Source organism: Mytilus trossulus, chromosome 8, assembly GCF_036588685.1.
Source record: "Mytilus trossulus isolate FHL-02 chromosome 8, PNRI_Mtr1.1.1.hap1, whole genome shotgun sequence".
In the NCBI taxonomy this organism is placed as follows: Eukaryota; Metazoa; Mollusca; class Bivalvia; order Mytilida; family Mytilidae; genus Mytilus; species Mytilus trossulus.
Window position 1 is genome coordinate 49544756 of NC_086380.1, and position 16665 is coordinate 49561420.

The window sequence follows — 16665 nt, forward strand, 5'->3', positions numbered from 1 at the left end:
TAATTTATTATTTAATCGTGAACCCCTGCATCCGAAAGGAACCGCCAAGCTAACAGCGCCGATCTACAGGCCACCAGCATATACATGGACCAAGGAATATTCCATACTTACAACGAAATAACAACTGTATCAAGATGACCAAGATGTCCGATACCACCTATACATCTATAAATGATAGCAGATATAAATGATTGTAGAAGAAACGTACCACGGGCGCCGATCTTAAATGAACTAGGAATTCACAACTATGCCATTATACAGATAAACTACTGCAGACGATCCAAAAATTATATAGTCACCAAATAATTAACAAAGGAACAGTTTTTGACAATTTTATTATCCACAGCGGCGATCATAATCTTCCTATTGTTGCAAACGCGCCGGGAAGTAGTAACCTCCAACCATGGCCAGGTTGGAAGAGAAGCCTTGCGAAGTGGTAGGAACCATGGGAAGTTCGTCCTATTAGATGCCAAGCCTTTAGAACAATTTCATGTATCATATAATAGTAAAACGAACTCAAGTTACATTGTATACAAACTTTAATTTTCTATATTTATCTTAATTATTTATAACTCTGTATTGCTACTTTCACTTTTCATTGTTTCTCTCACCATGACGACGTCAAATTCAATGCACCACTTTGAGTACTTCAGGGGCTCAATTTCTGTATAAAAATTGTCCTGATGAAGCCTGCCTTGCAGGCGAAACATGTAGACATAGATAATAAATTGCAGATCTTTTGAAGTGTTGTTGTCAATTTTAATTATTATTTAAGGATTGCATTCATTTGCATGATTTGACAACCCGGCATACCAAGGTATCCACTTCAGGGACTCTACCAAAACGATTTCACAGGCGTTGGTTCACCTCGCGGAATTTAATTTATTATTTAATCGTGAACCCCTGCATCCGAAAGGAACCGCCAAGCTAACAGCGCCGATCTACAGGCCACCAGCATATACATGGACCAAGGAATATTCCATACTTACAACGAAATAACAACTGAATCAAGATGACCAAGATGTCCGATACCACCTATACATCTATAAATGATAGCAGATATAAATGATTGTAGAAGAAACGTACCACGGGCGCCGATCTTAAATGAACTAGGAATTCACAACTATGCCATTATACAGATAAATTACTGCAGACGATCCAAAAATTATATAGTCACCAAATAATTAACAAAGGAACAGTTTTTGACAATTTTATTATCCACAGCGGCGATCATAATCTTCCTATTGTTGCCGACGCGCCGGGAAGTAGTAACCTCCAACCATGGCCAGGTTGGAAGAGAAGCCTTGCGAACTGGTAGGAACCATGGGAAGTTCGTCCTATTAGATGCCAAGCCTTTAGAACAATTTCATGTATCATATAATAGTAAAACGAACTCAAGTTACATTGTATACAAACTTTAATTTTCTATATTTATCTTATCTATTTATAACTCTGTATTGCTACTTTCACTTTTCATTGTTTCTCTCACCATGACGACGTCAAATTCAATGCACCACTTTGAGTACTTCAGGGGCTCAATTTCTGTATAAAAATTGTCCTGATGAAGCCTGCCTTGCAGGCGAAACATGTAGACATAGATAATAAATTGCAGATCTTTTGAAGTGTTGTTGTCAATTTTAATTATTATATGTTAAAAATAAATATATTTTCAGTTTATGCTTTCAGACTTTCTGATGTTGATTTCCATAAATAAAAACCATAAAAATCGTAGTTCCTCAATAAATTATTTTATAATCATTATATACACATGTTAAATTAAATTATTAATGCACTTATCTGAAAACATCTGCATCGTTTTATTCTTGCTCCTCCATCAGCGTAATCATATTTTGATGACGTTTTTACCAGTACACTAACGTCGAGGTGACAATCTCACCCTAAATTATATCAACCAGAAGTTGATCTGTCTCTGTAACAGTATTATGAAAAATTAAAGGTATCGCATAAAAGTATTATTTACTGGGTGCATGCGGATAAGTTACTGGCCGCATTATTTAGGATTTTTTTTACATTTTACATAAGTTGAGAAACCAACGTTTTATTATGTCGATCATTATCTTATCATTGATGCCGGACGACAACTAGTAGAAACGAACTTGGGGAACATCAGAAAGCCCAAGCTTGTCTGGCAAAACACCCAGTGATTGGCTTCACCTGACAGCTTTGGTGTCAAACACATTGTTAATTAACACCAATAACCTGTACTTGATGTCATTAGAGACATATACACAAACAAAACACTTACATATTTTCAACAATATAATCATGGTTCAAACAATTTCATGTTTTAACTAGACTGGGATCCCAGCTTCAGACAGTTATCCCGATTGGGATCCCGGCTTTAAACAGATCTGATTGGGATCCCAGCTTCAGACAGTTACCCCGATTGGGATTCCAAGTGTCTGATATTTATCCCGTTTCATCTAGACTGGAATCCCGGCTTCAGACAGTTATCCCGAATGGGATCCCAGAACTTTTCAGATATTTATCCTGAACGGGATCCCGACTCCAGATGCTTATCCCGGCTAATCCCGACATTTTTACCAGGATTGCATTGGGATCCCGATGGATCCTGTTTTCGTTTTTCTTGGGTAAGTCCTGAAAAATATTCAGAAAAAAATTGACTATTTTATGTCGCTCCATGTTTTGACATGCACCAGAAACTGGAGTTGTAATTCAAGACTGGTACATAGATTTTAACATTTTTTTTGTAAGATATAGCATGTAAAGGGCAAATGCTTTTCCAGCACTATCACGCTTTAACTTTTATTTCCCTTTGGGAAACACATTTTAAAATTACAAATGACACTGCAATTTTAATTTTGACACAATGTTTGTATGCACTCCATGTTTTATTGGACCTGGAACTTTGCTTTGTTTGCAAAGTGAATGCAGATTGTCATAACAAACATCATATTACACGGGTAGCAAGGTCGTCATATCGTGGAGCGTTTAGTACAGTGATTTTGTCATAGTTTGGTTCAGTTGGTCATGGATAGGTTTAGTTACTTTCCAAAACCATTGCCTCATTTCTTTTCAAATGAGCAAATAAAAAGCAAATTACATGTTTGAATTTATATATATTGTAAGTCAAACAATCTTAATCATGTTAATTGGAATTGTTGTTTTTAAGAAATCATCGCAGGATAACCAAAATGTTGAAACTGGTTTGGATTGGTTAAGCGATTGACATGATTCAGTTAGGTGTATTGAAATTCGTCATGGTTTTGATTACATTGGTCATGGGTTAGATCCAAACAAATACATATTTGTGGCATCTTATTATTGATAGTTTGTTTGAACATTGTTGAAGCCAATTGCGAAAAATCAAAGTAACCAATTAACTAATTCACTTAAGGGGGAAAAAAGCTGACATGGCTTTTAAGTTAGAACATAGGGGGAAAAATTAAATTTTTATACGACAGCAAATTTTTTTTAAGGTTGTTTATTAGTATCACACCATCGTCAGCGTCGTCCAAGGACAGATGGTTTCTGGATAAAAACTTTAGTATAAGTTAATAGAAATCAATAAAAATTTAACACAATGTTTATAACCACAAAAGGAAGGTTGGTAGTGATTTTGGGGGTTATGGTCCCAATTAAATTTTAAAGAAAACTGTTATACATCATCATGTTCAAATACTTGTTTACCTCCCTTACACTGCTTGAAAATTATGTTAAAGGAAGTGATAATTGTCTTGAGATGTACATGCAGCTATACATTTATTTTTTAGAAGTTAACATAATTCATTTTTACCATGACTGTAAGTTATTTTATATTTTAATACTTTATAATAAATATAAATGAGTAGTTATTGTTGCCAATTTGATTAGAAATTCGAATTGAGAATATTTTTGGAATAAGTGATTTGGGGAGGTGAAAAAAATGGGGAGGAGTGGGGGGTTATATTTTTCTCAGTTCAGATTTCAGAAATTAAAATAAATTTTTCTTCAAATATTTTTTTTGAGGGGATTTATATTCAACAACATAGTGTATTGCTCAAAAGCTCCATACTTGCCCCAACTGTTCAGGGTTCAACCTCTGCGGTCGTATAAAGCTGGGCCATACGGAGCATCTGGTTGGCTTTTAAATCTCTTAAACTATTTTTAAAGCAAACGTATAAAGCTTGCCTTATTTCATGTATCAATTGTAAACAAGAGTACCATTTGAGCAACACACGAGGAGCCTCTAGTTCAACATGGTCAAGTAAGAACACATTTACAAAAGTTATTTTTATTTTTTGTACACACATGGAAACCTAAAAAATACTAAAATGATTAAGGAAATGATGGGAAAACAAGGTAATATTCCTTATCTTTTTTTTTGTGCAACATTTGTATTCTTTAAAAACAATATTGTGTCCTATGTCTATACAAATGACATTAATATCAAGAGTTGCTTCCCAAATTTACACCATGGATTTTTATATTTTGAGGACTGATAACAAGTTGGTGAAAAACTCAGTCGTTTCATATCAAGATCAGTTAGCATGGTAGTTAGTTAGCTATATCATTTCATTAGAGAACAGCAAAAAACAAAAGTCAAATAAACTCCTTCCAATTATGGATTAAGTAAGAAAAATGTGATAAGGCTAACACATGTGAGCATATGTTGAAATCACCAATCCTCCATCAACTTGACAAAACAGAGTACTTGAAAAGTGGTTTTGACAACCAAAATTTGCAAAGGACTGGCACAATTTCAGTACTTTGCAATAGAAATTATAGGAAATACCAGCATATATGCCTTCAAGAACCACAAGGGGAAAAAGGTTTAAACAACTCTGTGAAAATCAATAACTATTTTTCTTACAGGAGAGTTTCAAACTACTGAAGTCAATAATCCAACAATGGATAACAAAAATCAATCTATGGAAAACAAAAGTAGGTGAATAAGTCCAATCAATCGCTTGTCTTATCAGGAACTGTAAGGCTTTGTAAATATAATCAAACTTTACTTGCATGCAATATTTGAGGGGAATTTGAATTTTAAAGATTTCCCTCAAATGCATTATTTTATTCTAATTAATCTTAAAACCATGTACTCCTCCCCTTTTTCCTAAGGAGGATGGTATACTGTTTGACCAATTCATTCCTTCAGTCCTTCTGTTGCACATTTCTCAGAAACTACAATACAGAGCTTACTGAAATATTAAATGATTTCAATTATCAGCATGCTAACCTGTAAGATTTATTCCCCATCAACTTCCGGTTTATAAATGCTAATATATTCTAATCATAGTGGCCATGTATGAAATTTTCTTTGCATTTTTCCAGGGAACTACAAATAAGACCTTCCAAAAATATGTTTTAAAATATGAAGTGATAAAAATAAGTTGTAAAGACAATGCTGGCCTGTAATTTATTTGACGAACAACATAGTTCATTTATTGCATGCAAACAAAGTACAACTCAGAGACTTTTTATATTTAACAAAACAACCATTTTTTTTCTTTTCCAATAAATGGTTTGAGCCATCATTGATGTGTAAACTAAAAACAGCAGTCATCGCCTATTCTTCCATTCCTGTGTTATTGGACCAGGTCAAGTGCATTTTTATGTTAGAAACTGTAAACTACATTTTTATCACTCAAAGAATTCCAATATGTCTGAAATATACACATTATAAAATGCCTTTAGCTATCTAAATGAGCACTGCAGTTTGTTTGGTCTTCCTTTGTCTGCATGATTTTTGAAAGGCATATGCTTTTATTGGCATTATGTAAATACCTTTTTGTTTGAGTGCAATAGAGTACACAAATATTTCATTTTACAGTTCTTCCAAGATCGTGTAAAAGTATGTGTTAGCTATATTTTTGTATTGAAAATTAAGATGAAAAATTAAAAGCATTCCTCAAACTCAATATTTAAGTGGAAGTTTAATAGATAACCCTTTCACTTAGAAATTTTGATCACATAAAGTTTACATATTTAACAGACTTCATTTTTCAAATGCAGTGTTTCAAGAAATTCAGTGCCCTCTATCAGTTGATTTTATTTAATGAAATAAGAGTGGGTCATGCCATGAAGAATGAAAAGTTGTGAAACTCTGAATTCTGAACTTCTTTTTTCCTCTTACTGTTTGCTGTCTTTTCTAGGCCACACCACTTCCAGTAAACATTATATCCTTCCACTTTCCTGGTTTGATATCCAAAAATATGCGATATTTTTAAAATAGATGTTTTCAAGTCAGCATAAACTTTTTATCAATTATAAAAAATTAAGTCCCGAAAAATATTCAGAAAAAATCAGACTTTGGGAAACACATTTTAGAATTACAAATGACCCTGTAATTTTGATTTTGACATAATGTATATATGTTTAGAATATTATGAAATAACACACGTCACTCCATGTTTTGACATGCACCAGAAACTGGAGTTGTAATACAATACAAGACTTGTACCTAGATTTTGACATTTTTTTGTAAGATATAGCATGTAAAGGGCAAATGCTTTTCCAGTACTATCACACTTTAACTTTTATTTCCCTTTGGGAAACACATTTTAAAATTACAAATGACACTGCAATTTTAATTTTGACATAATGTTTGTATGCACTCCATGTTTTATTGCTTTGTTTGCAAAGTGATGCAGATTGTCATAACAAACATCATAGTACAGGTGCAGCAAAGTCTTCATATGGGGGAGTGTTTAGTACAGTGATTTTGTCATAGTTTGGTTAAGTTGGTCATGGATAAGTTTAGTTATTTTCCAAAACTATTGCCTCATTTCTTTTCAAATGAACAAATAAAAAGCAAATTACATGTTTGAATTTATATTGTAAGTCAAACAATCTAAATTGGAATTGTTGTTTTTAAGAAATCAACCCAGGATAACCAAAATATTGAAATTAGTTTGGATTGGTTAAGCGATTGACATGATTCAGTTAGTATTATTGAAATTCGTCATGTTTTGATTACATTGGTCATGTGTTAGATCCAAACAAATACATATTTGTGGCACCTTATTATTGATAGTTTGTTTGAAGTCAATTGCGAAAAATTAAAGTAACCAGTTATCTAATTCTAATCCAATATGGCTTTTAAGATAGGACATAGGGGGAAAAAAATCAATTTTTATACGACCCCAAAAAATTTTAATATCTTATATTGGTATCAAGCTGTCTTCAGCATCGTCCAAGGACGGATGGTTTCTGGATAAAAACTTAAGTATAAGTTACTGTGCTTATCCAGTGACCTTTGGGGTATCACATTAGCAAAGACCAAAACAGTTTACCAAATTGCAGTTATGTATTTACTCCAACTAACTAATCAACTGGTAAAATATTTTAGCAGATTGCTCAAGTGAAATGTTGTTAGAAAGAAGTGAGTGCTGTAAAATAAAAAGTAGATACTTAGTGTTACCATCCAAAATCAGTTAGTTGATACCTTTGTCAATCATTTCTAACAAAAATAATAGTTTACTATAGTATGAGTCACTGAATAAAAAGGTCTAGTTTTGACATGGAAACTTCTATCATAAATAAATATTATAAATGATTAGTTCAAAACATTGTTTTGTAGGTGTATATTTTATAGCTTTGTCTTCTAAGACAAAGTTATTGTGCAATTGTGATTCCAATAATATTTTCTATACAAATTACTGATCTGTAGGCAATAAAGGGAAATAATTTACATGACCGATAATCAGCAAAATTTTGTTCTGTCTGACAAATATCAAATTTCCCCATTTAATTTGTTTGTACCATTATTTCTATGATTTCAACTTCATACTAATTTGGCATTTCATTTTTTTTTTATTCTAGTCGTATTGATGAATCTTTTGTAGACAAAATCATAAGCCTGGTATGTATCATTGATTAAATTTTTAGTGTACATTTGAACTCAATATAAATTATTTCCCTTTAATGCCAGCAGATCAGTAATTTGTATACAAAATGTTATACGAATCACAATTGCACAATAACTTCATCTTAGAAGACAAAGCTATAAAATATACACCTACAAAACAATGTTTTGAACTATTCATTTATAATATTTATTTATGATAGAAGTTTCCATGTCAAAATTAGACCTTTTTATTCAGTGACTCATACTATAGTAAGTTATTATTCTTGTTAGAAATGATTGACAAAGGTATCAACTAACTGGTTCTGGATGGTAAGTATTTACTTTTTATTTTACAGCACTCACTTCTTACTAACAACATTTCGCTTCAGCAATCTGCTAAAATATTTTACCAGTTGATCAGTTAGTTGGAGTAGAAATCTAACTGCAATTTGGTAAACTGTTTTGGTCTTTGCTAATGTGACACCCCAAAGGTCACTGGATAAGCACTGTAATAGAAATCAATAAAATTTTACACAATGTTTATAACGCCCAAAGGAAGGTTGGTAGTGATTTTGGGGGTTATGGTCCCATCGGTTTAGGAATTAGGGACCCAAAACATACATTTATCTACTTTCAGAACAAAAAATTGTGTATAAGTTTTTCAATTACTCTAAAATTGTACCACAATGTTCATATCAGTAGAAGGTTGGGATTTATTTTGAGGGTTATGGAGCAAACAGTCTAGGAATAAAGGGCCAAAAACAAGCATTTTTTAAGCTTCTGGACAACTACTTAATTATGTTTAACTGTATGGATCTCTCTGACATTGTACCACAATGTTCCATATAATGAAAGGAAGGCTTGGTGTCAGTTTGAGGTTAATATTCATGAACATTTTGGAATAAGGGGAGAAAAAAATGGCCAAAAAGAAGCCTTTTTCTTGTTTACAGACAATAACTTGTGTTTAAGTGTATGGATCTCTCTGAAATTATACTGTAAGGTTTCTTACTACAAAGAAAAGGCTTGAATTGAGTTGCGAGGTTCTCGTTTAAAGAGGGGTTTCAATAAGCATGATAAGTGAGTGTCCAAAAAGGGGCCCAAATAAGCATTTTTGTAGTTTTCAGTCAATAACTTGTGTTTAAGTATATAAATCTCTCTGAAATTATACCATACATTTCCATACTACAAAGGAATGGTAAAAGGTATAATGGATCAAATCATTAAGCAATTAGGGGAAAAAAATTGTAAACCAGGGTTTTTTCTGGTTATAAGACAATTTAGACAATTTAAAAGCAGTGTAAGCGCCATGTGAGCTTATGCCATCACTTGGCATCAGTCGTCCTTCGTCTGTCATCGTCTGTCGTCGTAAACTATTTCAGGAATCCTCTCTGAAACTACTGGGCCAAATACTGCCAAATTTAAATAAATGTTCCATAGGGTATCTAGTTTATAAATTGTATCCGAAGTTTTGATCTATCAACAAACATGGTTGCCATTGCTAAAAATAGAACAAAGGGGTCAAATGCAGTTTTTGGCTTATATCTCAAAAACGAAAGCATTTAGAGCAAATCTGACATGGGGGGTAAAAATGTTCATTAGGTCAAGATCTATCAGCCCTGAAATTTTCAGATAAATCAAACAACCCATTGTTGGGTTGCTGCCACTTAATTGGTAATTTTAAGGAAATTTTGTAGTTTTTGGTCATTATCTTGAATATTATTATAGATAAAGATAAACTGTTAACAGCAAAAATGATCAGCAAAGTAAGATCTACAAATAAGTTAATATGACCAAAATTGTCAATTGACCCTTAAGGGGTTATTGTCCTTTGATGACAATTTTTCACAATTTGTTCATCATATTTGCTAACTTAAAAAAATATTCTCCTCTAAAACTACTCAACCAAATTCAACCAAACTTCAACTGAATGATCAGTAGAGTGTATAAAATAAGGTTTGTGTTTTATTTTCTATTTCGTCAAAATACATGGCCATCATGGCTAAAATTAAAACACAGGGTAAAATGCAGTTTTTGGCTTATATCTCAAAAACTCCAGCATTAAGAGCAAATAAGAAGTTAAAGTATTTATTAGGTCAAGGTCTACCTGTCCTGAAATTTTCAGCCAAATTGGGTAACTGGTTTTTCAGGTATAATGCCCCTGAATTGATGATTTTAAAGCAATTTTGCAGTTTTTGGTTATTATCTTGAATATTATTATAGATGAAGATAAACTGTTAATAGCAAAAATGTTAAGCAAAGTAAGATCTACAAATGAGTCAATTTGACCAAAATTGTCAATTGAGCCCTTAAGGAGTTATTGTCCTTTAATGACATTTTTCACAATTTGTTCATCATGTTGACTTACTTTAAATAATCTTCTCCTTTGAAACTGCTGTATCAGTTTCAGTCAAACTTAGGCTAAATGAGTTTTAGAGTATCTAGTATAATTTTTATATTTTATTTCCTTGTATGTCAAGCTCCTATGACTAAAATAGAACATTTTTTTTTTGCTTTTGAAGAAAATAAGACTATTCAAAGAACATTTGAATATATTGAAAAGCCAAAATAATCATTGATGAGAGATTTAACCAAAAAAATTAAGGTAAGCGATTCAAGCTCTTGAGAGCCTCTTGTTTAATTTATCTATATTTCATTTCATTATATATATATATTATGTTTTATTAAATGGCTTCATTTCTGATGTCAAAACCACTTAGTGTATTTGCAAGTGAATAGGAAGACATTCCCTCTTCCATCAACACATCTTATGATTGAGCAATACCTGCCACATCAGATCCTGCCGAAACAAAATGTTTTCGGACCAGAGAGATGCAGACTAAATGACAGAACTTTAAAAAATACTAAATTAATGATGATCAAATGCAATGCTAAAACTATGTTGTAAGCTTTGATGAATATTTTGCACATGCTTTATATACATGATAAATATTGTTTTAAAAAGTTGTGAAGAAATGTAATGTGTAATTTAATTAATTACTTTAGTAAAGTAATTGTAATTTGATTAATTACATTTCAAAAGCTGTGTAATGTGTAATTAGTGTAATTGACCAGTTTTGCAGTGTAATGTGTAATTTAATTAATTACATTCCAATGTAATGACCCCAAGTCAGTTTGAGCAACACACAAGGAGCCTCTAGTTCAACATGTTCAAGCTGAGAATACATTTACAATTTTTTTTTTTTTTGTACACATGGAAATATCCTAAAAAATACTTAAATGATTGAGGAAATGATGGGAAAACAAGGTAATTTTCCTAATCTTTTCTTTGTGCAACATTTGTATTCTTTAAAAACAAAACTTGTCCTATGTCTATACAAATGAGATTAATATCAAGAGTTGCTTCCCAAATTTACACCATGGATTTTTATACGACCGCAAATTTTGAAAAAAATTTCGTCGTATATTGCTATCAAGTTTCGTGTTGTAGTCGTCGTCGTCCGAATACTTTTAGTTTTCGCACTCTAACTTTAATAAAAGTGTTTAGAAATCTATGGAATTTTAACACAAGGTTTATGACCATAAAAGGAAGGTTGGTATTGATTTTGGGAGTTTTGGCCCTAACATTTTAGGAATTAGGGGCCAAAAAGGGCCCAAATAAGCATTTTCTTGGTTTTCGCACTATAACTTTAGTTTAAGTTTATAGAAATCTATGAAATTTTGACACAAGGTTCATGACCACAAAAGAAAGGTTGGGATTGATTTTGGGAGTTTAGGTCCCAACAGTTTAGGGAAAAGGGGCCCAAAGGGTCCAAAATTAAACTTTGTTTGATTTCATCAAAATTGAATAATTAGGGTTCTTTGATATGCCGAATCTAACTGTGTATGTAGATTCTTAACTTTTGGTCCCATTTTCAAATTGGTCTACATTAAGGTCCAAAGGGTCCAAAATTAAACTTTGTTTGATTTTGACAAAAAATGAATCGGTTGGGTTCTTTGATATGTTGAATCTAAAAATGTACTTAGATTCTTGATTATTGGCCCAGTTTTCAAGTTGGACCAAATCAGGATCTAAAATTATTATATTAAGTATTGTGCAATAGCAAGTCTTTTCAATTGCACAGTATTGTGCAATGGCAAGAAATATCTAATTGCACAATATTGTGAAATAGCAATTTTTTTTTTAATTAGAGTTATCTTTCTTTGTCCAGAATAGTCAGCAAGAAATATCTTATTGCAAGAATTTTTTTTAACTGGAGTTATCTTTCTTTGTCCAGAATCAACTTAAATCTTTGTTATATACAATATACAATGTATATTCACTTTTTACTACCAACTGATAAATTTAAATAATCTTTACCATTCAGTGATAACAAGCAGTTTTTTTACATCTTAATATTTTATGATGTATTTAAATGAGTAGTTATTGTTGCAAACTCCATTAGAATATTTTAATTGAGATTCGTTTTGGAATAAGGGAAAGGGGGATGTGATTAAAAAATTGGGTTCAATTTTTATACGACCGCAAATTTTGAAAAAAATTTCGTCGTATATTGCTATCACGTTGGCGTCGTCGTCGTCGTCGTCGTCGTCGTCGTCGTCCGAATACTTTTAGTTTTCGCACTCTAACTTTAGTAAAAGTGAATATAAATCTATGAAATTTTAACACAAGGTTTATGACCATAAAAGGAAGGCTGGTATTGATTTGGGGAGTTTTGGTCCCAACATTTTAGGAATTAGGGGCCAAAAAGGGCCCAAATAAGCATTTTCTTGGTTTTCGCACTATAACTTTAGTTTAAGTTAATAGAAATCTATGAAATTTTGACACAAGGTTTATGACCACAAAAGAAAGGTTGGGATTGATTTTGGGAGTTTTGGTTTCAACAGTTTAGGAATTAGGGGCCAAAAAAGGGCCCAAATAAGCATTATTCTTGGTTTTCGCACAATAACTTTAGTTAAAGTAAATAGAAATCAATGAAATTTAAACACAATGTTTATGACCACAAAAGGAAGGTTGGTATTGATTTTGGGAGTTTTGGTCCCAACAGTTAAGGAAAAAGGGGCCCAAAGGGTCCAAAATTAAACTTTGTTTGATTTCATCAAAATTGAATAATTGGGGTTCTTTAATATGCCGAATCTAACTGTGTATGTAGGTTCTTAATTTTTGGTCCCGTTTTCAAATTGGTCTACATTAAGGTCCAAAGGGTCCAAAATTAAACTTAGTTTGATTTTAACAAAAATTGAAACCTTGGGGTTCTTTGATATGCTGAATCTAAAAATGTACTTAGATTTTTGATTATTGGCCCAGTTTTCAAGTTGGCCCAAATCGAGGTCCAAAATTAAGCATTGTTTGATTTCATCAAAAATTGAATAATGGGGGTTCTTTGATATGCCAAATCTAACTGTGTATGTAGATTCTTAATTTTTGGTCCAGTTTTAAAATTGGTCTAAATTAAAGTGCAAAGGGTCCAAAATTAAACTAAGTTTGATTTTAACAAAAATTAAATTCTTGGGCCTCTTTGATATGCTGAATCTAAACATGTACTTAGATTTTTGATTATGGGCCCAGTTTACAAGTTGGTCCAAATCAGGATCTAAAATTATTATATTAAGTATTGTGCAATAGCAAGTCTTTTCAATTGCACAGTATTGTGCAATGGCAAGAAATATCTAATTTCACAATATTGTGAAATTGCAAATTTTTTTTTTAATTAAGAGTTATCTTTCTTTGTCCAGTATAGTAAGCAAGAAATATCTGCAAGAATTTTTTTTAATTGGAGTTATCTTTCTTTGTCCAGAATCAACTTAAATCTTTGTTATATACAATATACAATGTATATTCACTTTTTACTACCAACTGATAAATTTAAATAATCTTTACCATTCAGTGATAACAAGCAGTTTTTTTACATCTTAATATTTTATGATGTATTTAAATGAGTAGTAATTGTTGCAAACTCCATTAGAATATTTTAATTGAAATTAGTTTTGGAATAAGGGAAAGGGGGATGTGATTAACAAATTGGGTTCAATTTTTCTCATTTGAAATTTCATAAATAAAAAGACAATTTCTTGAAACATTTTTTTGAGAGGATTAATATTCAACAGCATAGTGAATTGCTCTAAGAGAAAACAAAAATTTTAAGTTCATTTGAATACATTCATTCTGTGTCAGAAACCTATGCTGTGTCAACTATATAATCACAATCCAAATTTAGAGCGGAATCCAGCTTGAATGTTGTGTCCATACTTGCCCCAACCGTTCAGGGTTCAACCTCTGCGGTCGTATAAAGCTACGCCCTGCGGAGCATCTGGTTCTCATTTGAAATTTCATAAATAAAAAGAAAATTTCTTCAAAGATTTTTTTTGAGAGGAATAATATTGAACAGCATAGTGAATTGCTCTAAGACAAAACAAAAGTTTTAAGTTAATTAGAACACATTCATTCTGTGTCAGAAACCTATGCTGTGTCAACTATTTAATCACAATCCAAATTTAGAGCTGAATCCAGCTTGAATGTTGTGTCCATACTTGCCCCAACCGTTCAGGGTTCAACCTATGCGGTCGTATAAAGCTACGCCCTGCGGAGCATCTGGTTCATTATATTTTGAGGACTGAAAACTAGTTGGTAAAAAACTCAGTCGTTTCATATCAAGATCAGTTAGCATGGTAGTCAGTAAGCTATATCATTTCATTAGAGAACAGCAAAAAATTAAAAATCAAATAATTTCCTTCCAATTATGAATTAGGTAAGAAAAATATGATAAGGCTTACACATCTGGGCATTATTATACCCCCGCTTTCAATTATACCCCCCACTTTCAAAAAAGGGGGGTATACTGTTTTACCTCAGTCCCTCCATCCGTCAGTGAGTCCCTCCCATGAATATTTCTTGTGGCATTTTTCCAAGGAACTACAATACAAGGATTTCTGAAATTTGGTTTCAGGGTTTATCTAAGTCAGCTATATCGTGTGATCCGTTTTCAGATTGATCACTTGACAACTTCCTGTTAACCGAACACTTGTATGATTTTACACATGATAGCCAAGTTGAAAATTTTCGTCAAATTTTTCTCAGGAACTACAATACAAGGATTTTGAAATTTGGTTTCAGGATTTATCTAAGTCATTTATACCGTGTGATGCGTTTTCAGATTCATCACTCGACAACTTCCTGTTTACAGAACACTTGCATATTTTTACACTATTTATATTATCCACTTGCGACGGGGGTATCATCAGTGAGCAGTAGCTCACAGTTTCACTTGTTTAATAATGTTGAAATCACCCATCCTGACCATCAACTTGATAAAACAGAGTACTTGAAAAGTGGTTTTGACAACCAAAATTTGCAAAGGACTGGCACAATTTCAGAATTTTCAATAAAAATTATAGGGAATACCAGCATAAATTCCTTCAAGGACCACAAGGGGAAAAAGGTTTCAAAAACTCTGTAAAAATCAATAAGTATTTTTCTTACAGGAGAGTTTCAAACTACTGAAGTCAATAATCCAACTATGGATAACAAAAATCAATCTATGGATCACAAAAGTAGGTGAATAAGTCCAATCAATCGCTTGTCTTATCAGGAAATGTAAGGCTTTGTTAATATAATCAAACTTTACTTGCATGCAATATTTGAGGGGAATAAGAATTTTAAGGATTTCCCTTAAATGCATTATTTTATTCTATTTAATCTTAAAACCATGTACCGACCTTTTCCTGAGGAGGATGGTATTCTTCTTGACCAATTCATTCCTTCAGTCCTTCTGTTGCACATTTCTCAGAAACTACAATACAGAGCTTAATGAAATATTTAATGATTTCAATTATCAGCATGCTAAACCGTAAGATTTATTCCTCATGAACTTCCGGTTTATAAATGCTAATATATTCTAAACATAGTGGCCATGTATTAAATTTTCTTTACATTTTTCGAGGGAACTACAAATGAGAGCTTTCAGAAATTTGTTTTAGAATATGAAGTGATAAAATAAGTTGTAAAGACAATGCTGGCCTGTAATTTTTTTTAAATTTTTATAACACACATGCAAACAAAGTACAACTCAGAGACTTTTTATATTTAACAAAACAACCATTTTTTTTCTTTTCCAATAAATGGTTTGAACCATCATTGATGTGTAAACTAAAAACAGCAGTCATCGCCTATTCCTCCATTCTTGTGATATTGGACTAGGTCAAGTGCATTTTTATGTTAGAAACTGTAACTACATTTTTATCACTCAAAGAGTTCCAATATGTCTGAAATATACACATTATAAAATGTGTTTTGCTATCTAAATGAGCACTGCAGTTTGTTTGGTCTTCCTTTGTCTGCATGATTTTTGAAAGGCATATGCTTTTATTGGCATTATGTAAATACCTTTTTGTTTGAGTGCTATAGAGTACATAAATATTTCATTTTACAGTTCTTCCAAGATCGTGTAAAAGTATGTGTTAGCTTTATTTTTGTATAGAAAATTAAGATAACAAATTAAAAGTATTCCTCAAACTCAATATTTAAGTGGAAGTTTGATAGATAACCCTTTCTATTAGAAATTTTGATCCAATAAAGGTTACATATTAACAGACTTTATTTCTCAAATGCAGTGTTTCAAGAAATTCAGTGCCTGTATCAGCTTATCTTGAGCCAATACAGTTGATTTTATTTAAAGAAATAAGAGTGGGTCATGCCATGAAGAATGAAAAGTTATGAAACTGAATTCTGAACTACTTTTTTCCTTTTTCTGTCTGCTGTTTTTATTAGGCCACACCATTCCAGTAAACATTATATCCTTCTACTTTCCTGGTTTGATATTAAAAAAAAATGCGATATTTTCTAAATAGATGTTTCAAGTCAGCATAAACTTTTTATCAAATATGAAAAATTAAGT

General features: G+C 32.0%; 1 protein-coding gene across 2 annotated transcripts in view; it reads left to right on the forward strand.

The window, feature by feature from the left end:
- The window catches only part of LOC134681093 (uncharacterized), a 280458-nt gene that overhangs the window by 38763 nt on the left and 225030 nt on the right, over positions 1-16665 (forward strand). The window contains exon 7 of one of the 2 annotated variants that reach the window (XM_063540516.1): positions 4837-4905. The exons of the other annotated variant lie outside the window; for it this stretch is intronic. Coding sequence (XP_063396586.1) covers positions 4837-4905 — 69 coding nt within the window. The remainder of the gene's footprint in view (positions 1-4836; positions 4906-16665) is intronic. 2 annotated transcript variants of the gene reach the window in all.